The 20299-nt window shown below is 39.1% G+C and overlaps 1 protein-coding gene across 2 annotated transcripts; it reads right to left on the bottom strand.

Moving 5' to 3' along the window:
- Nucleotides 1-9027: 9027 nt before the first annotated feature.
- On the bottom strand, nt 9028-19609 carry LOC114770407 (CMP-N-acetylneuraminate-beta-galactosamide-alpha-2,3-sialyltransferase 1-like). Of its 2 annotated transcripts, XM_028964326.1 has the most exons (7): nt 19277-19609; nt 18186-18379; nt 16467-16646; nt 14534-14587; nt 13465-13510; nt 12985-13104; nt 9028-10342 (listed from the first exon to the last, which is right to left on the bottom strand). In XM_028964326.1, exons 1-7 carry the CDS (start codon nt 19595-19597, stop codon nt 10178-10180), a joined length of 1080 nt encoding a protein of 359 aa, XP_028820159.1. In that variant the 5' UTR covers nt 19598-19609; the 3' UTR covers nt 9028-10177. The 2 variants fall into 2 exon arrangements, with proteins under 2 accessions (XP_028820159.1, XP_028820160.1); XM_028964327.1 differs by lacking the exon at nt 14534-14587.
- Nucleotides 19610-20299: the final 690 nt, after the last annotated feature.

Raw genomic sequence — 20299 nt, 5'->3', positions numbered from 1 at the left:
TACAGTGTGTGGTGTTGTTTATATGCATGGATCACAGTATGTGATTGTTTTAGTGGGCTCCTTGCAGATGTGTCTCACATGTATGGCAAGTGGTGCTAGTTTTTGTCCATGTTGGAAGGGCAGAACTCGCATGCCTTTCACTTGCCTCTCCTGCACTTCCTTGTCTGGTTTCTTGAAGCCATTGAACTAACCACACCATAAGCTGGCACTAGCCTCTTTTTTGAACATCCTACATGATGTAGTTTAGTTATGTCCTGTTCGACCTGTTTCGTACAGAAAATATTTACTTTTCCCATCTAGCGATAACCTGTACAGTATTTAAGCTTTAGTTTTAGTTAATATAGTTTAGTGTGTATATACGTATATATTTTTCTTTTATGATTGCACTATGGGTGAATTTTTTTTTCAATACTTGGTATACTGTGTATACTGTTGTACTGTCAATAAAATCTTGAATCTTGAATTGTAGTTGTTCTGTATCGAGAGCTATTGTGACTTTTGACAATGGCGCTTGAGCACGCTTACTTACAGTATTATTGTTATGCTGGTTTTGGTCTGTGTACAACTTGGATTCAAGTGAAATTGAAGTGATTGTCATACATTGCAGCACAGCACATGGTGCACACATCGAAATGTGTCCTCTGCATTTAACCCGTCAACCATTGTTGGCAGCCATCACAGGCACCTGGGGGGCAGTATGTGAGCCACAACCTCTGCTTTCTTATCAGCTTGGCAACCACTGCAGGGCTATTTTTGTCTCTGACTGGCAAAGGAGTCGACTGGGAGGATTCACCTTTGCAGGAAATGTTTGTAGTTTATACCTCATTTCTAAGTGTGGTGGTGCAAAGAAACTGTGAGTTATACAACTCTTATGGTAGTAATTGATGTGATCATGTGACTGAGTTTACAATTTGTATATGGTGTAGTTAGAATTCAAAGGATTGACTTAGTTATTTAACGGATCCGGGTGAAGTCGCTCCAGATAAGAGCGTCTGATAAATGCCGTAAGGTGAGTCGTGTTTGTGCTCCTCTCCGGTGCGCGATGTTCACGCAACTGTCTCGCCTGCATGCTGTTGTTTGCTCACTCTAGTTTCTAGTTTAAGTGGTGATTTGAAGGTTGAACTCTGCTCAATGAGGTGACACGAAATGACTCCTTTAAAAGGGCAAGATGGCCACTCCCAGATCGCTCAGTCATTGAATAGTTTCCAAGGATTATTTGATTTGGTTTTCATCACATCTGTACCAGTAAGACCGTTCATTTTTTCCCATCCTGCCTCCTCATACCCTGTTTTGTCTTTTTACACGAGTGTCAACATCCGTGAATGTTGCAGCTTCGGCTGAGTTTACACTCGCAGTTTAAAGTCGTGGTAATTCACCGGCCTCCTTGCTCTTCTCTGGATTTCATTTCCACGCACAGGTGCTCACTGTCCTGTCTCGCCTTGTTTTCGTGACATTGAGATCCTAGAATGCATCGGCGAAGTTCACAAGGCCAGGAATTTCAAGAATTTTGGTACATTTTTTAAAAATCCCACAATCCCAGTACAACATATTATGTATTTGAAATACTTTTGCTTTTGAGTTTTACCTGAGAGTCCTAAAGAAGCATTTTGCTATGAGCTTTACCTGAGGGTCCTAAAGAAGCATTTTGCTAAGAGCTTTACCTGAGAGTCCTAAAGAAGCATTTTGCTATAAGCTTTACTTGAGAGTCCTAAAGAAGCATTTTGCTATGAGCTTTACCTGAGAGTCCTAAAGAAGAATTTTGCTATGAGTTTTTTACCTGAGAGTCCTAAAGAAACATTTTGCTATGAGTTTTACCTGAGAGTCCTAAAGAAGCATTTTGCTATTAGCTTTACGTGAGAGTCCTAAAGAAGCATTTTGCTATGAGCTTTACCTGAGAGTCCTAAAGAAGAATTTTGCTATGAGTTTTTACCTGAGAGTCCTAAAGAAGCATTTTGCTATGAGCTTTACCTGAGAGTCCTAAAGAAGCATTTTGCTATGAGCTTTACCTGAGAGTCCTAAATAAGCATTTTGCTAAGAGCTTTACCTGAGAGTCCTAAAGAAGCATTTTGCTATGAGTTTTACCTGAGAGTCCTAAAGAAGAATTTTGCTAAGAGCTTTACCTGAGAGTCCTAAAGAAGCATTTTGCTATGAGTTTTACCTGAGAGTCCTAAAGAAGCATTTTGCTATGAGTTTTACCTGAGAGTCCTAAAGAAGAATTTTGCTAAGAGCTTTACCTGAGAGTCCTAAAGAAGCATTTTGCTATGAGCTTTACCTGAGAGTCCTAAAGAAGCATTTTGCTATGAGCTTTACCTGAGAGTCCTAAAGAAGCATTTTGCTATGAGCTTTACCTGAGAGTCCTAAAGAAGAATTTTGCTATGAGTTTTTTACCTGAGAGTCCTAAAGAAACATTTTGCTATGAGTTTTACCTGAGAGTCCTAAAGAAGCATTTTGCTATTAGCTTTACGTGAGAGTCCTAAAGAAGCATTTTGCTATGAGCTTTACCTGAGAGTCCTAAAGAAGAATTTTGCTATGAGTTTTTACCTGAGAGTCCTAAAGAAGCATTTTGCTATTAGCTTTACGTGAGAGTCCTAAAGAAGCATTTTGCTATGAGCTTTACCTGAGAGTCCTAAAGAAGAATTTTGCTATGAGTTTTTACCTGAGAGTCCTAAAGAAGCATTTTGCTATGAGCTTTACCTGAGAGTCCTAAAGAAGCATTTTGCTATGAGCTTTACCTGAGAGTCCTAAATAAGCATTTTGCTAAGAGCTTTACCTGAGAGTCCTAAAGAAGCATTTTGCTATGAGTTTTACCTGAGAGTCCTAAAGAAGAATTTTGCTAAGAGCTTTACCTGAGAGTCCTAAAGAAGCATTTTGCTATGAGTTTTACCTGAGAGTCCTAAAGAAGCATTTTGCTAAGAGCTTTACCTGAGAGTCCTAAAGAAGCATTTTGCTATGAGCTTTACCTGAGAGTCCTAAAGAAGCATTTTGCTATGAGTTTTACCTGAGAGTCCTAAAGAAGCATTTTGCTATGAGTTTTACCTGAGAGTCCTAAAGAAGAATTTTGCTAAGAGCTTTACCTGAGAGTCCTAAAGAAGCATTTTGCTATGAGCTTTACCTGAGAGTCCTAAAGAAGCATTTTGCTATGAGTTTTACCTGAGAGTCCTAAAGAAGCATTTTGCTAAGAGCTTTACCTGAGAGTCCTAAAGAAGCATTTTGCTATGAGTTTTACTTGAGAGTCCTAAAGAAGCATTTTGCTATGGGCTTTACATGAGAGTCATAAAGAAGCATTTTGCTATGAGCTTTACCTGAGAGTCCTAAAGAAGCATTTTGCTATGAGTTTTACCTGAGAGTCCTAAAGAAGCATTTTGCTATGAGTTTTACCTGAGAGTCCTAAAGAAGCATTTTGCTATGAGCTTTACCTGAGAGTCCAAAAGAAGAATTTTGCTATGAGTTTTACCTAAGAGTCCTAAAGAAGCATTTTTTGCTATGAGACTTCTTAAGTAGCAATTATTTATGTTTTAAGGTATTTAAGAAGCACCAAGAAGCAACCGATTAATTTGCCTCCCTCGTGATACCAATAAGTATTTAAAGAAAAGATTTTCAATTTCAAGAATTTTGGTACAACATTGTTTAAAAATCCCACAATCCCAGTACAACATATTATGTATTTGAAATACATTAAAGTAAGGCCTTACTTTAATGTATTTCAAATACGTGAAATACATTAAAGTAAGGCCTTACTTAAATGTATTTCAAATACATAATATGTTGTACTGGGATTGTGGGATTTTTAAACAATGTTGTACCAAAATTCTTGAAATTCCTGGCCTTGTGAACTTCACCGATGCATTCTAGGATCTCAATGTCACGAAAACAAAGCGAGACAGGACAGTGGACTGTTTTGGAGAATCTTTTCTTTAAATACTTATTGGTATCACGAGGGAGGCAAATTAATCGGTTGCTTCTTGGTGCTTCTTAAATACCTTAAAACATAAATAATTGCTACTTAAGAAGTCTCATAGCAAAAAATGCTTCTTTAGGACTCTTAGGTAAAACTCATAGCAAAATTCTTCTTTTGGACTCTCAGGTAAAGCTCATAGCAAAATGCTTCTTTAGGACTCTCAGGTAAAACTCATAGCAAAATGCTTCTTTAGGACTCTCAGGTAAAACTCATAGCAAAATGCTTCTTTAGGACTCTCAGGTAAAGCTCATAGCAAAATGCTTCTTTAGGACTCTCAGGTAAAGCTCTTAGCAAAATGCTTATTTAGGACTCTCAGGTAAAGCTCATAGCAAAATGCTTCTTTAGGACTCTCAGGTAAAGCCCATAGCAAAATGCTTCTTTAGGACTCTCAGGTAAAAACTCATAGCAAAATGCTTCTTTAGGACTCTCATGTAAAGCCCATAGCAAAATGCTTCTTTAGGACTCTCAGGTAAAACTCATAGCAAAATGCTTCTTTAGGACTCTCTGGTAAAGCTCTTAGCAAAATGCTTCTTTAGGACTCTCAGGTAAAACTCATAGCAAAATGCTTCTTTAGGACTCTCAGGTAAAGCTCATAGCAAAATGCTTCTTTAGGACTCTCAGGTAAAGCTCATAGCAAAATGCTTCTTTAGGACTCTCACGTAAAGCTAATAGCAAAATGCTTCTTTAGGACTCTCAGGTAAAACTCATAGCAAAATGTTTCTTTAGGACTCTCAGGTAAAAAACTCATAGCAAAATTCTTCTTTAGGACTCTCAGGTAAAGCTCATAGCAAAATGCTTCTTTAGGACTCTCAAGTAAAGCTTATAGCAAAATGCTTCTTTAGGACTCTCAGGTAAAGCTCTTAGCAAAATGCTTCTTTAGGACCCTCAGGTAAAGCTCATAGCAAAATGCTTCTTTAGGACTCTCAGGTAAAACTCAAAAGCAAAAGTATTTCAAATACATAATATGTTGTACTGGGATTGTGGGATTTTTAAAAAATGTACCAAAATTCTTGAAATTCCTGGCCTTGTGAACTTCGCCGATGCATTCTAGGATCTCAATGTCACGAAAACAAGGCGAGACAGGACAGTGAGCACCTGTGCGTGGAAATGAAATCCAGAGAAGAGCAAGGAGGCCGGTGAATTACCACGACTTTAAACTGCGAGTGTAAACTCAGCCGAAGCTGCAACATTCACGGATGTTGACACTCGTGTAAAAAGACAAAACAGGGTATGAGGAGGCAGGATGGGAAAAAATGAACGGTCTTACTGGTACAGATGTGATGAAAACCAAATCAAATAATCCTTGGAAACTATTCAATGACTGAGCGATCTGGGAGTGGCCATCTTGCCCTTTTAAAGGAGTCATTTCGTGTCACCTCATTGAGCAGAGTTCAACCTTCAAATCACCACTTAAACTAGAAACTAGAGTGAGCAAACAACAGCATGCAGGCGAGACAGTTGCGTGAACATCGCGCACCGGAGAGGAGCACAAACACGACTCACCTTACGGCATTTATCAGACGCTCTTATCTGGAGCGACTTCACCCGGATCCGTTAAATAACTAAGTCAATCCTTTGAATTCTAACTACACCATATACAAATTGTAAACTCAGTCACATGATCACATCAATTACTACCATAAGAGTTGTATAACTCACAGTTTCTTTGCACCACCACACTTAGAAATGAGGTATAAACTACAAACATTTCCTGCAAAGGTGAATCCTCCCAGTCGACTCCTTTGCCAGTCAGAGACAAAAATAGCCCTGCAGTGGTTGCCAAGCTGATAAGAAAGCAGAGGTTGTGGCTCACATACTGCCCCCCAGGTGCCTGTGATGGCTGCCAACAATGGTTGACGGGTTAAATGCAGAGGACACATTTCGATGTGTGCACCATGTGCTGTGCTGCAATGTATGACAATCACTTCAATTTCACTTGAATCCAAGTTGTACACAGACCAAAACCAGCATAACAATAATACTGTAAGTAAGCGTGCTCAAGCGCCATTGTCAAAAGTCACAATAGCTCTCGATACAGAACAACTACAATTCAAGATTCAAGATTTTATTGACAGTACAACAGTATACACAGTATACCAAGTATTGAAAAAAAAATTCACCCATAGTGCAATCATAAAAGAAAAATATATACGTATATACACACTAAACTATATTAACTAAAACTAAAGCTTAAATACTGTACAGGTTATCGCTAGATGGGAAAAGTAAATATTTTCTGTACGAAACAGGTCGAACAGGACATAACTAAACTACATCATGTAGGATGTTCAAAAAAGAGGCTAGTGCCAGCTTATGGTGTGGTTAGTTCAATGGCTTCAAGAAACCAGACAAGGAAGTGCAGGAGAGGCAAGTGAAAGGCATGCGAGTTCTGCCCTTCCAACATGGACAAAAACTAGCACCACTTGCCATACATGTGAGACACATCTGCAAGGAGCCCACTAAAACAATCACATACTGTGATCCATGCATATAAACAACACCACACACTGTATTATTTTTTAATGTTCTATTTACTATTCACATGGTGGACAGGTTTACATCTGATGGCAGAAAGGAAAATAAAAGTTGAGTGTCATCTGCATAACCCATGGGAAGATGACCTCACCAAGAGTTTTGGTGTAAAGTGAGAATAGGAGTGGGCCAAGTAATGAGCCCTGAAGGACACCAGTCGAGAACTTGTGAAATGCGGATGTGGACCCCTTCCATGTCACTTACTAAGATCTTTTTTGCTTATTTCTGTGTTATGGCCAGATGAGCATTCTCTGGGGAGTGAGTGGTTTTGAAACTAAACTAATTTGGGTCCTGACGGTTGTTCTGGGTAAGGTAAATAGAGAGCTGATTATAAAAGCTACATTCTAGGATTTTTGAAAGAAAAGGTTGGAGAGAGACAGGTCTATAATTTGAAATATCAGAGGGATTGGTGGTGGATTTCTTAAGAATTGGGATGATTCTTGCCTTTTTGAAGGCTGTTTGGACAAAAACATCTGGTCTCGTACAAACAGCCTTCAAAAAGGCAAGAATCATCCCAATTCTTAATTCTTAATTCCTGGATATTAACTGAAGAAAACTTCAAAGATGCAAGAAAATAGGATGATAAGGTTGTTAATATTACATGCTGTCTGAACAAACCTACTTATTTACTGAAGATACAGGACTATGAAATAACAGAAGTGAGTCATAATAAATGAAAAAATAGCAAACAAGGCAACAAATTGAACATTTGAGTCTCTCAATTTGACATTCAAAAATTTGCAACCATCCGCTTTGACAAACCCTAAAAGGAGAAGCAGATGTAAAAGGAATGTTAATACTGTTGCTCTCATCTGAATGTACAGCCATGTTAAATAGATGGAAAGAAAGAAATTTTCAACCAGCTGTCATTGTAATAAAATGTGTCCTGCTAGACTGTTCCATTTCTCATAACAAGAGTGGGAGTGTAAACCCATCCTCCAACTGAATTATCTTCCTCCAAGTCTACTTGATTAAAACACGTGAATATGAAGGTTGATAGAAACTGTTGGGCTGCACTATGGTGTAACAGTTAACAAGTTGCGACGCCAACCACCCTTTATGACAGGTTACACCTGAAACAAGCACTTTGTCTAATTTCAAACGGCCACAAAATCAGAAGGTTGCTGGTTCGAATCCCGATCTACCAAGGTGCCAATGAACAAAGCACCGTCCCCACACACTGCTCCCCGGGCGCCTGTCATGGCCGCCCACTGCTCACTACGGGTGATGGTTAAAAGCAGAAGACACATTTCATTGTTTGCACAGTGTGCTGTGTTGTGTTTCACAATGACAATCATTTCACTTCACTAGTAGGCTGTATAGAAATGCAAGTTTTCTTTTTCAATTAAAACTACATGTTCTAGGTAGTCTCAGAAATGCAGCAATAGTCAATGCCACATGAACTTATTAGCCTTTATCAAATTCTTTATTTGTTCATTTAATTGTACACCCTGTATTAATAACTATTTTGTGTTGTAAAAGTAAAAAATATATTATTCAGATACAAAAACCCATTAAAAATGTAAATTCTAATATATATTTAATGGAAAACACACACATTTAAAGTAAACATAATCAACATTTAAAACAGGACATTTTGGGAACCAACAAAAATAACCAAATACTTGATGCATTAACCCTTGTGTGGAGTTTGTATTTTGGGTCTGTGTTTATGTTCTTCATAGAGAATGAAGCAAAGTCAAGGACTGTCAGGTTTAAAAAATAAGCGAAGGCCCCCAATATTAACACCTATAAACTAATTCATAAATGTGACATATCGTCTTAAAGTGGATAATTTCAACTAAAGGCGCACAAAATATCAAAACAACATAAACAAACATAACCAATGAATAGATTGAAAATTGATTGGCAGTCCCTGATCAATTCGGCAGCCCCATACACAATGTAAAAACCACACCCCTGTCGTAAAAGCACCCCCTCTGCAATAGTAATAAGGTTTATAGCAATACGGTTGATGCAGGTTTATTATAAGTGAAGAGACTGTGATACACTGCAGCACAGCACACGGTGACATAACATTACAGTGCCATGACAGGAGCCTGGGGAGCAGTGTGTGGGGACGGTGCTTTGCTCAGTGGCACCTTGGCGGACCGGGATTCGAACCGGCAACCTTCTGATTACGAGGCCGCTTCCTCACATGCTAGGCCACCGCTGCCCCTTTTTTGAATGGACATGCCCAAAATTAAACAAAGAATATCTCTGCAACTGCATAGTCTATAGTTTTTTTTTTATCCAAAATCATGATGCTAAAATTACTATGCTAAATTTACGATGCTAAATTATTAGGATATAGTACTATGGGATACTTGAGGAAAACTGCTTGTACAGCCTCTCTCAGATGGCCAAATCACTGTAAAAGTGATTTCTTTTTCATTTTTTTCAGTGTTCAATCTTTGTTTTCTTCGACCCAGTATGGTGATTCCTACACTCTGAAGTAATTTCAGAATCATGATTTTAGAAAAAATTAGTATTTAAAAAATACTAATAGACCATGCAGTTGCAGAGATATTGTCTGTTTAATTTTGGGTATGTCCATCTAAAAAAGGGGCCCAGGGCTGAACAGATTAAATGAGTCCCACAGACCCAAACACCACACAAGGATTAAAACACTTTTCTTGAGTACAGGCACTTATGGTAAAAGCGGAATTGAGATTGCAAAATTAAACAAAACACATCAATAAATATTTATGACATCTGGCAGTCAATTCCACAGAAACAGTACTGACCAACATTTTCAGTGCTTGACTGAAACTGCTCCTTTTTCATCCTTTTTTTAAGACATTATTGCTATATTACTATTTAAACACATGAGAATTTCAAGGTCACACTTCCACAAGGTGGAAGTCTTAATCGAAAAATCTTGTACATTGTGATGTCTCATGTGAGAGAAGTTTGTGCAAGGCACTGTTCAGTGCTTTCAAGTCAATAAAAAACATCACACATGAACGTGTATCACAAAATGTCCAGATGATGCCACCAAAATCTTGATGAAAGTTAATGAAATCAATCATATATAAACTGAATTGCTGTAGGACAGGACAATTTTAGTAGTCAAAATGTGTCTTGGGTCTCAAGCAAACTGATGTCCAGTACTACTGCTGTATTCACAACAAATAGTCAAATTAGAAGGTTAGTAAAAAAGTATGTTCCTACAGCATCATGAAATCAATTTAAATCCTGAGAGCAGGGCTCCCATGATTTTAAATACGTCGATATTCAAATTAACCTGCATTTGAATATACAATATAGAACCTGTTATATATTTACACAATTTGTTCCACATATTGTTTCAATAAAAATATATATTTGACTTTTAGCAAAATGTTTTTGATCCATAATTCCTCATGGTCTCTGTATAAACATATAAAAGACTGATCAGCCAAAACATTAAAATCATCTGCATGGTGTAGGTCTCCCACATGCAGTCCAAACAACGCTGATCTTTTTGAGGAATGGACCGCTGAAGGTATCAGGCAGCAATTTGTTAGGAGATCCTTTACATCAAGTTGTGAGGTGTGATCTTGGTGAATAGAGAGGTTTGATTTGACTGAGATCTGAAGAAAGAAGGAGGTGAAGGCCACTTCACCAAGGCCACGTCATTGATATGTCAGAAGTGTTGTGATCATGTGATCACTTGTCCCTTGTCCCACAAGCTGTGGTTTGATGTCACCAACCTCGAAACATTTCGATTTTTTTCTTCATAGACAGGCTGTTTATCATCTCATATTCCACTCTGCCAGCATGTACACCTGTACGAATATTAGGTTTAACTTTTTCAAAGTAATGGTCCCAGTCTCCATTTTTATTGGCTCCAAATCCAAATAATTTTACCTAGATAAAAAAAAGTTAGAAATACAAAATTAATAAAAAGCATTATTTACAGCAGGTTAACTAAGTTTTAAACAAATATACATGATGCTTTGCTCAGTGGCACCTTGGTGGATCGGGATTCGAACCGGCAACCTTCTGATTACGGGGCCACTTCCTTAACCGAACAATTAGGCCACCACTGCCTAATTGTTCATCAAACTTTAAATGCACTCCAGCATACTTTTTCTTGCATGGTGAGCGTGCATACAGGCTGTGGCAGTTGAATGCATTACTTATTGTTTTCTTTGGAACAATAGTATCTCTGCGTGGTTCTTGGTTCTTGGACAACTCGACTGATAATAATTTTCATTCCTCTGAAATCATGCAGGGAGCACCTGGTTGTGGCTGGTTTATGTTCTTCCAGACTATTATTATGACTGACTGTAAGGTGTTCTGGATAAGGGGATCTAAAAAATGCCGTAATAATGTAAAATGATACAGTTAGTGTCATATCATTAATTATTGTCACTAGAATGCTTATAAACTATTTAAATCTTTTTGGGAAATGAAAAATATTATTTGATATTTGATTCATTGTTAACTAGGGGCCTATGAACCAGAAGACCCAGGTTCAAATTCCACTTACTACCATTGTGTCCCTGAGCAAGACACTTAACCCTGAGTGTCTTCAGGGGGACTGTCCCTGTCGCTACTGACTGTAAGTCTGCTCAGCCAATCAGCATGCCAGGCTGGCATTTTAAGAAGTACATTGTGAGACTTCTAACTTGGCCTTAAGGTGGTAGACAGATTAAAATATATCTGAAAAAGATATTAGATGCCTCTAATGTTGCAACGGGCTTTGAACACCCTGTAGCTCATCCTGGCTAAAATATGTATTCTTTGTATACCACGAAAAACACCACCTGATTAATAATATTGTCTGAGAACCAAACAGGTCTGGCCTGTTCACTGCAAGTTCACTTTTGCATGCTTTTGCATGTCATAGATTTGCAAGCATGTAAGGACACCTGTGAAGCATAGCATTACATTTGATTAATTGGAAAGGCAGTACATCCCATGCCTAGAGAAATTGTGTTGTGTTATTCAAAGTGGCAACATTACTTCATTTATTTAAAGGCTCCATATTGTATAATTTTTCAATAAGTTAAAATTGGTCTATAGGCTCCACTAAACTGCCTTTCTTATACCCCTGTGTTTCAGTCCCTCTCAGAACAGGTTATTTCACATGATTGTTTATTAAAATAAACTGCTGCTGGCCAACGTTACTCTAGAATTAAGATGGCAAGAGTTTCACACATGAAAGAATAAATCAACATGGCTGCAGCCATATATGGGGCAGTGGTGGCCTAGCGGTTAAGGAAGCGGCCCCATAATCAGAAGGTTGCCGGTTCGAATCCCGAGCCGCCAAGGTGCCACTGAGGTGCCACTGAGCAAAGCACCGTCCCCACACACTGCTCCCCGGGCGCTTGTCATGGCTGCCCACTGCTCTCTCAGGGTGATGGGTTAAATGCAGAGGACAAATTTCACTGTGTGCACTGTGTGCTGTGCTGCTGTGTATCACATGTGACAATCACTTCACTTTACTTTACTTATATGGTCGAGCCTGAATCAGACCATGACGAAGAGGAGGCTCGCGCGGTTTCAGACAGAAGGCTACACGGACTGTGCTGTGCTCTGATATCCACTGTTTTCTATGGCACGTGCATCTGAAGACAGATTTTGCACTTCTCCGAGATGGAGAAGAGGTGTATTATAGCAGTGTCTGAGAGTCCAGAGCTATTTCATTCAATCGTATCATCGTGATGGTATAAACCAGACATACTTTACATGGCAAGAATGGCGCTTTCAATTAATGATGAAAGTGCCAACACCAAACACGTGTCAAGTTCTTACATCTCCTTTGCCTGCAGGTTTGCCACAGACAATTGGAAGTGCCTCCTTGTTGAGACAAAGATTGGCGGCTAATGCTACTTGAATTGGTTCGCACACACCATCAGGTTTTTGCCAACTATGGCTGGGACTTGGCCCAAAAAATTAAATCTAACAATGCGGCTCTTCAATCCTCTGTGGCATGTAGCTCATGTACTGATATTTATGGGTCTTTGCAGCCAACAACACAACACTGCTCATAGATTTAACAAGTAGACTACTGGCGTTTGCACGCAGACTTAACAAACATACAGTGTGGAGGCAGAAATGAATGTCCAAAGAACGAAAAAAGCTTTTTTTTATGTATGGGACCTTTCAATTGTGTTACATTTTATTGAAATAAGATTAGAAAGCACTTTTGTAATAGAGGGTCATGTCCTTCAAATTCAGAGGAGAACAAAATGTTTACAGTATTTTACTACTCAGTAGTTCAGTTGGCCCTTAATAATGATTCAGATGATCTCTGACTAGTATGAATTTAGCATCTGTGTGATAGGTCAGACCCCACAACTAAAGCACAGCCGCAATAACTGTGTTCATTTATTGTACCTCGCTGAACTTATATAAATGAACTAATGATTAACACTATTATTGACAGCCCCATTGTGTAGATTTTTGTTGAACCCTCTACTCATCTAACACACTCATTCATCTGAACAAAATACACTTCAAGTACCAAAGTAAGAAAGAAGGAGGTGCTGTGCAGAACTCACCCTGTCACAGATATGAAGAGACATCATTAGTGTCAGGAAGCCCGTGGAAGGATAACTACCCTTCTTATCCAGCCAGTTTTCGTGAACATACTTTAGGAAATTAGGGTTTAGGACCATCACCTGAAGAATATAAAAAAAGTAGAGCAACTCCCTTCAATATATGACACCGGCTGTTAACACTTGAAATTAACCCCTAAAAAACTGTCTTCTTTAAAATATATGTAATGAAAGAACAACTTATTGTCTCAAAAGTATGTAGACTATGAGAAATATACAGTCCTGTCACATAGCATAGATATGAATTACTTTAGTTGAATATTAACAGTGCAGTAGGCCCATTTCATTTAGTCTAATACAGCCAATGAAAAGTTGGGTCATTTGCTAACATTTATTCACATCCATTTTGTTAGTTTCTCCATTCAAATTCACACATGGAGCATAGAATAATTATCAAATCATCTGAATCTGCTAAATATTCACCTTGTCTCTGTTCACCTTTAGTGTTGTCTTCACAGGTTGATAAGTCCTGAGGATAGATAAATTACAGTAATTTCACTCATAAGTTAAGAAAATAAATAAGGCTTTATGCACACAGGGTTAGAGTCACTTGAAAGAATAGATTCATCAAACCCGAGCCTCTGTAAAGAACAATGTGGAAACAGAGGATGGACTGAATGTTTAAAAAGCAGCAGCTGTGATATGTTTATTCACTGTGTATTTGTATTTATATTTAGTAGTTATGTTCGGAAATATTTTAATGACACTGTGTCTTAAATGATTTATGTATTAATCATTAAAGATTGTTTTTTATTGTTGTAAATGCTGTAATGAATTCAGAGCGACTTACAATCAGTAGTTACACTCTAAAAGTTTAATGTTGTATTTTAGAAGTATACCTTTCTGTCTACATCTGTCTGTTTTTCTCAAGTTTGGAGGAATTTTGCTTGCTGTAACGAGAAAACCGTTTTGTAGATGGTGAGTTGTTTCCTCTGTTCAAATACTACTAATAAGAAACTGCTGGAATATTTGTAGTTTGAAACGTGCATTTGAATTTGTCTAAATAAATGTCGTCTTAAGTGAACAGTGAGCATTTGATACTTGCAGCTTTGTGTTTTTTAGAGTAGCTTCTCTACATACAGTTTGGTAGAATTCTAATTATTGCAATTTAGGTTTGAAAAAGTAAATACCCACTTTCAACATTTGCAAATATTTTTTTGCACTACTAGTTTTGTTTAAAGCCACTTTAAAATGCTTTGGAAATGCAAGTACTGCTCTGCCATCTGCGAGGCTAAAACATGGAACTTGTGCAAGAACTGAGCCCTTTCCTTGCTTGCGTCAGGAATCACATTTGCTCTTAGACGAGAGGAGGTTGTAAAGGATGAGCCTGACATCAACCAGATGGTCCAATGCTTTTCACTGAAAGCCAGGTTTGTGAATGTGTCCTTTTAATGTTCTTTTTCTTATTTGTTTTACATACATTATGTTCAGAGAGGTTTATTTGTGTTATAAATAAATCTGCCTGAATATCAAGCATATTTTTCAGGTTTACCTGGAGTTTAACAGGCTTGTTGGTAGAAATCTTAAAGAAGAATTCTTTGGTGTTCTTGATGGGTTGTGTCCAAGTTTGATGGAAATTTCAAGAGGAAGACAGGAAGGATAGGAAAGCAATTAGCTGACCTGCTACAACACACAAAGGTGGGTTGATATTTCTCTTTTCTTCTTGTAATGGTATTGATGGTTAGTTCAATACATAAACTTGTTCTCCCACCTTCCCTTGTGGTATTTCTCTATATGGACAAATAAACTGATAAAAGATATATTTGCTTTGTTCTATATTCAAGTGTGTTTTCTACCGCTTTGCAGAGCACAGAGCCAGGAGCCATTAGATGCCTTGTCCTGAGAGAACTTCCAATAATTCTTGGAGATGACGCATCTATGTTCTTCAAGAGCAGTTCAGTGAGTAAACCCTTTCTCCATTTGTACCATTTCAATATCAAATTGTGTAATATACCACCTACTGTCACAACATGAAAGACGCCTATATATATAAACGCACACAAAATAGCTTGTTTACAGTGCCTAAAATAAAATAACATTGAATTACAAAATTATATTAAATAATTCTATACAGCTGATTGTAGACAAATTGCTGTTAACCTGAATATTCTCTTTTTGTCTTGTTTCTTACCCTCTTGTAGAGGGAGACTCCATGGACATCCCGGTGGGAATCCTCTGCTACGAGGACAACAGAGCTGCAAGCCCAGCATTGCCACAACTCAACCCAAGGGCATCCTAGAAGGCAACCTTGCAATGGAAGCACTCACCAACCTACCTCAAGCAATGTGCCTCTTGTTTGGCTTTACCTATGCACTTCACCTGCAGTACCCGTGCTTGTAAAACGCTTAATTCAGCAGGTAATGCTAAATTTTGGGTCAAAGTGAGCTACCTCCAAAGGTTCAGAAGCTGAAGTATGAGCTAGCAGGGTGAGACACAATTATGCTTATAGCACAGCTCTTCATGCCTGTGTCTGGATTGTTGCACAATTACTTTGCACTGATTAGAGCAAATAGGCTTACAGTTGTTCATTTTGTCTGATTCTTCTTGTGCTAGATGTGTCTAGTATTGTGTATGTATGTGTATGTGTGTATATATATGTATATAAAAAAAAATGTTTCTTTTTTTTTTTTTTTACAGAGGGCACATTTTAGAAAAGTTTATTTTTACCAACTCTGATCCTTACTGCATAACTGTTCTTAAGTCTGATGTTCTTAATGCCTGCTTTGTTGTGTGTACAGATGACTCTTATATCTTAGTATCTATTGATGTAATGATGTACATGATGTAAATGTAATGAAAAGTTTTCATATGTCAAATTGTGTTTTTCTAAAGTTAATTTCTCTGACTTCAGTCTGATGCAGTCTGACTTTAGTCACAGTGTTTCTTAATGCTGAGGTGGAGATGGGAAAAAATGTCATTTTTAACATGTTTTGTCATAAATTACTGAAGTATGTATTGCTGTAGAATTGTTTTTATTTTAGTAATTTTAATCAATTTTAAGTTTCTAGATTAAATTCCCGACCCATTTTGGTTTGCATTCAACCCAGAAGCGTAGTCATTTTTAACTAATAGTTGGGTAAAAATTATTAGTTAAAAAAATGTAACGGGTCAAAATAACCCAGCGTTGGGTTGGTCCCTTTTAGACCCAACGCTGGGTTACCAAAATAACCCAAATTGAGTTGTTTTTAACCCAGCAGTTTTTAAAGTGTACAGGGACAGTCCCGATGGAGTAACTCAGGGTTAAGTGTCTTGCTCAGGGACACAATGGTAGTAAGTGGGATTTGAACCTGGCTCTTATGGTTCATAGGCGAGTGTGTTACCCACTAGGCTACTACCACCCTATATCATTTGTAGTTCAACAATAGATAAGTGACACATTGTAACTTTTTATGCAACCTTTTCAACTTTTCAATTAAGATGCTTACATGCTGACGGTGTGTGTTGTGAAGACACTGAGGAGCCATTCCAGATCCAGAATTTTGAAAGCAAACACAATGAGTTGAGTGGAATTGTCTACATCCATGGCGGTCTCCGGGTATACTATGCGGTGTGTGGTCCTGGTGCCAACGTCGTCCTCAAAACCCTCAGTTCTGCCTCGATTTATCCTTTTGTTCACAGTTCCAGGAAGAACAAACAAAGAAGGAAGTTTCAGCAAAATCCAAAATCCATTCATCAATTCCTGGCAAACATCTATGCATAGTTGAAATGTTATTTTTGTTCTGGTCATTGGCGAAGGAAAGAGGACGCATACACACGACATAACAAGACAGGGGAATTATTACACGAACACAACACATGGGAAACATCAACCAACAACGACCCAATGGTGAGCCGACACAAACTGGGCAGCTTTATACAGCCACACAGAGGTGAAAACGATAAGGACGATCTGGTCCAAACCCTGGACCCGGAGTATCCCTTTCCAGACCGGATCCTTTAAAACAAAGTGATTGTCAATGTGAAACACAACACACGGTGTACACAATGAAATGTGTCCTCTGCTTTTAACCATCACCCTTCTTGGTGAGCAGTGGGTGGCCATGACAGGCGCCCGGGTAGCAGTGTGTGGGGACGGTGCTTTGCTCAGCGGCACCTCAGTGACACCTTGGCGGATCGGGATTCGAACCGGCAATCTTCTGATTACGGGGCCGCTTCCTTACCTTGATTTAACATTAAAAGGATACTAATTTCGAGAGCTGGGTGATTGATTGCTAATGCTTGATGATGTTGGGCCATAAATACTCTTCTTGCATCAGAAACAAGCTCAGCAACATACGGTAAGAAGACAATAAGAAGATTGATTCAAGCCGCCATTCCTCAATACGATGTGGAATGGAAAACATTCCATAGTGTTGATGTTGCTGATTCTGCATTTCCCCTCCTCTAATAAGTGGCATGTCTTTTTCAAAACTCTGAGCTTAAGCCAAGAACCAAGAGGGTCTGATAAGAAATGTGATAAGGAACATTTAAACCAGAAAATCTTGATCGTTTAACTGATAAAGGACATTGATTGATAGAAATCAAGTATTTAAAATGCTGAGAATAAAGATCTGTGTTTTTATTGCCTTCCTGAGAACCTTCAGAATCAGCATAATTCGGAAAGCAGCTGACCATGACACCATGCAAACAAATTAGATTGGATGCATCAGATGCCACTGATGCCACTGAGCTATGCACCGTCCCGACACACTGCTCCCCGGGCGCATGTCATGGCTGCCCACTGCTCAGCATGGGGGATGGTTAAAAGCAGAGGACACATTTCTTTCTGTCACCGTGTGCTGTACTGCAGTGTATGACAATCACTTCACTATGTATTACATTATGTATTAGACAGGTTTAGGTACCAATTTTATACACTGATAATGAAATTATCATTTCTACAAGGTACCCAAGATGTTCTTAAGACCACCCATTGAAAAATCTGAAGTGTATAGAAATCTCTCCTGGTCGAGTTGAACCACCTCTTTATTTCCCATGTTCTAGTCATTTACTTCCCCATATCACCACTCTTGTCGACACGGAATGTTATTATTGGAGCTAGATGTTCATACCAATGGACTGAAGTGCCCTTAGGACAGGGCCACACAATTCCCACTATTTGACATGACAATGGAGACAAACGACGACGATAAAACTGTGTTTACCTCATCACAAAATCACTGGCATCAATCAAAGGTCCGTAACCGGAGCCCTTAAGGTTCCCTGAGTTGCCCACCACTGAACAGGTCCTGCAGCGGGAAGGCCAGACCTCTGTGTAGTGTTCCTTATCAGGAATCAGTTGGAAAAGTTTCTCTACTATATCTTCATATTTTGCTTTACCCGAAGCATATTGTAACGCCTGTTTAAGAAAAAAAGGGAGAATACTGTATCATCATTATCATTATGGATCTATTTAATGTACAGTAAAACAAAAAGTTCCTTTGCCCGGTCCAACCAAATGGGTATTCTGCTAAATGAACAACTGTTAATGTAGTTTACTGTTCTTGATCTCACCTGCCATTCATGTCTGAAACCTTCTGATGTCATATATACGGTTCATAATGGAATTAATTGTTTGGAGTTGTTTCACATATTTGTTCTGTTGGACTGGATCCATCAAAATAAAAATGTTTGGATATCTAATATCTGCAATGTTCGGGAACAGGTGACTGACATTATTATATGACAGCCAGACAGTGAGTGTAACTTGTAACTATTGAATGAATAGTCACTGTAATGTGGATGGCAAACTGTCAAGAACAATATCATTACTATGCAAATCTCATTTATGATACAAACCCTTTTTTTGGATGATGTGATTAAAAAATGCATAAATTCAACTGCAATTGCTGCAATAGACATTGCTGGGATCATACAGAACACTGAAGCATTAAATTGTCTTTTTTTCCCCCAAATCAGTACAATTTGCTGTGCCAGCTGGCAAAAAGTAATGAATGAAGACGATAAATAATGGAAACGCATTTAACCTTCCAGCAACTTGTCAACTTGTTTCAGATGCTCCCTCACTGAACATCTGGAGCGATGCAGATCCAGCTCAACAAGGCAGTGAAACGACTTGTGCCGGTACACTGAGAATTTGCAAATTTGCATGTAAATATGTTAATGATTGTGCTCCTATTTCACACGAGGTCAAAGTAAATTAAGGTGTCAGTTTGACCCACAACATTTATTCCTGCAGTTTGATTACAGGCTACATCCATTACGATCTAGAGCCGTGCCGAAATGTGCATCCCACCTTCCACCAGCGGTAGGTGTCCCAGCTGAGCGCGCTGCTCCTGCGGGACAGCAGCGGGGACACGCTGGGATCGAAGCGCCGCCGGAACCACGTTTCGTCCTCCGCGCTGGCGACGCAGCGGCCGCAGCCGCACGGCCGCGGGGACAGGTACCTCTGCGACGCGTACACTAAGAAGGCGGCGACGCACGTCAGCGCCAGGAAGTTGGCTTTTTTACACCGGGGCATGGCGCCGGTGTGGGTGATGGCGCCGGTCGGGCAAGGGAGCTCCGGCTCCCCGCGGCTTCTGTAATTCCCAAGAGTGTTCGTTATGGTAAAGGACATCGTAATAATTCGCGTTGTCGTCCACGGCGTTAAAAAGGAGTCGCTTCATCACCGCAGGTTGCAGACGGCCAGCCACGCCCACTCAGTCCTGATTGGTCAGATACTGCACTGTCTCTCAGAGTTCTGGGGTAACACGCCCACGGCCAGCCACGCCCACTCGTCATTGATTGGTCAGGTCCTTCTCTCGGATTGCTGACTCGTTGAACTTTTTCTTCACTAAATTCTGCCGTCGTGATCCGTGAAATTAACGTTTGATTGGCTATTAATTGAACACTTGCAAATTACTCTAATTTTAAGTACATTTAATTTGCAGATAGACATTTGTTATTGATTTTGATGTTCTTCTTACCACAATGTCAATGATTAGTTACACATCATCTCTCACTTCATAATGCTTATTGTTATATTATTATAATGATTTGAATTTATCCCAATACTTAAGGAAATCTTTGTTTTTATCTAAAACAGTAGATGATACAGTTAATATGGGGTGCATTCTATCCTGCAACACCTCAACCGCCCGGGAACTTATGCCAGGAATAAAGCAGATCCCTCGCACCCAGCAAACTGACTTTTTGACCTGCTGCCCTCTGGCCGATGATCTAGAAGGGGGGGCAGTTGTGACATAGCAGGTAAGGGATCGGACCCGTAATCAGAAGGTTGCACTGAGTATTACTGGTAGGGTGGTAGTAGCCAAGTGGG

The sequence above is a fragment of the Denticeps clupeoides genome, chromosome 20 (assembly GCF_900700375.1).
Source record: "Denticeps clupeoides chromosome 20, fDenClu1.1, whole genome shotgun sequence".
Taxonomy (NCBI): domain Eukaryota; kingdom Metazoa; phylum Chordata; class Actinopteri; order Clupeiformes; family Denticipitidae; genus Denticeps; species Denticeps clupeoides.
This window is presented reverse-complemented; position numbering and strand designations above follow the sequence as displayed.

What these genes read in the sequence shown, in the direction of transcription:
- LOC114770407 (XM_028964326.1), bottom strand. Translation starts at nt 19,597, where the DNA reads ATGTCCTTTACCATAACGAACACTCTTGGGAATTACAGAAGCCGCGGG. An exon ending in ACAACACACACCGTCAGCAT is followed by an intron (nt 14,588 to 16,466) that starts GTAAGCATCTTA and finishes CAACCCATCAAG; the next exon opens with AACACCAAAGAATTCTTCTT. An exon ending in TAAAGGTGAACAGAGACAAG is followed by an intron (nt 13,105 to 13,464) that starts GTGAATATTTAG and finishes TATATTCTTCAG; the next exon opens with GTGATGGTCCTAAACCCTAA.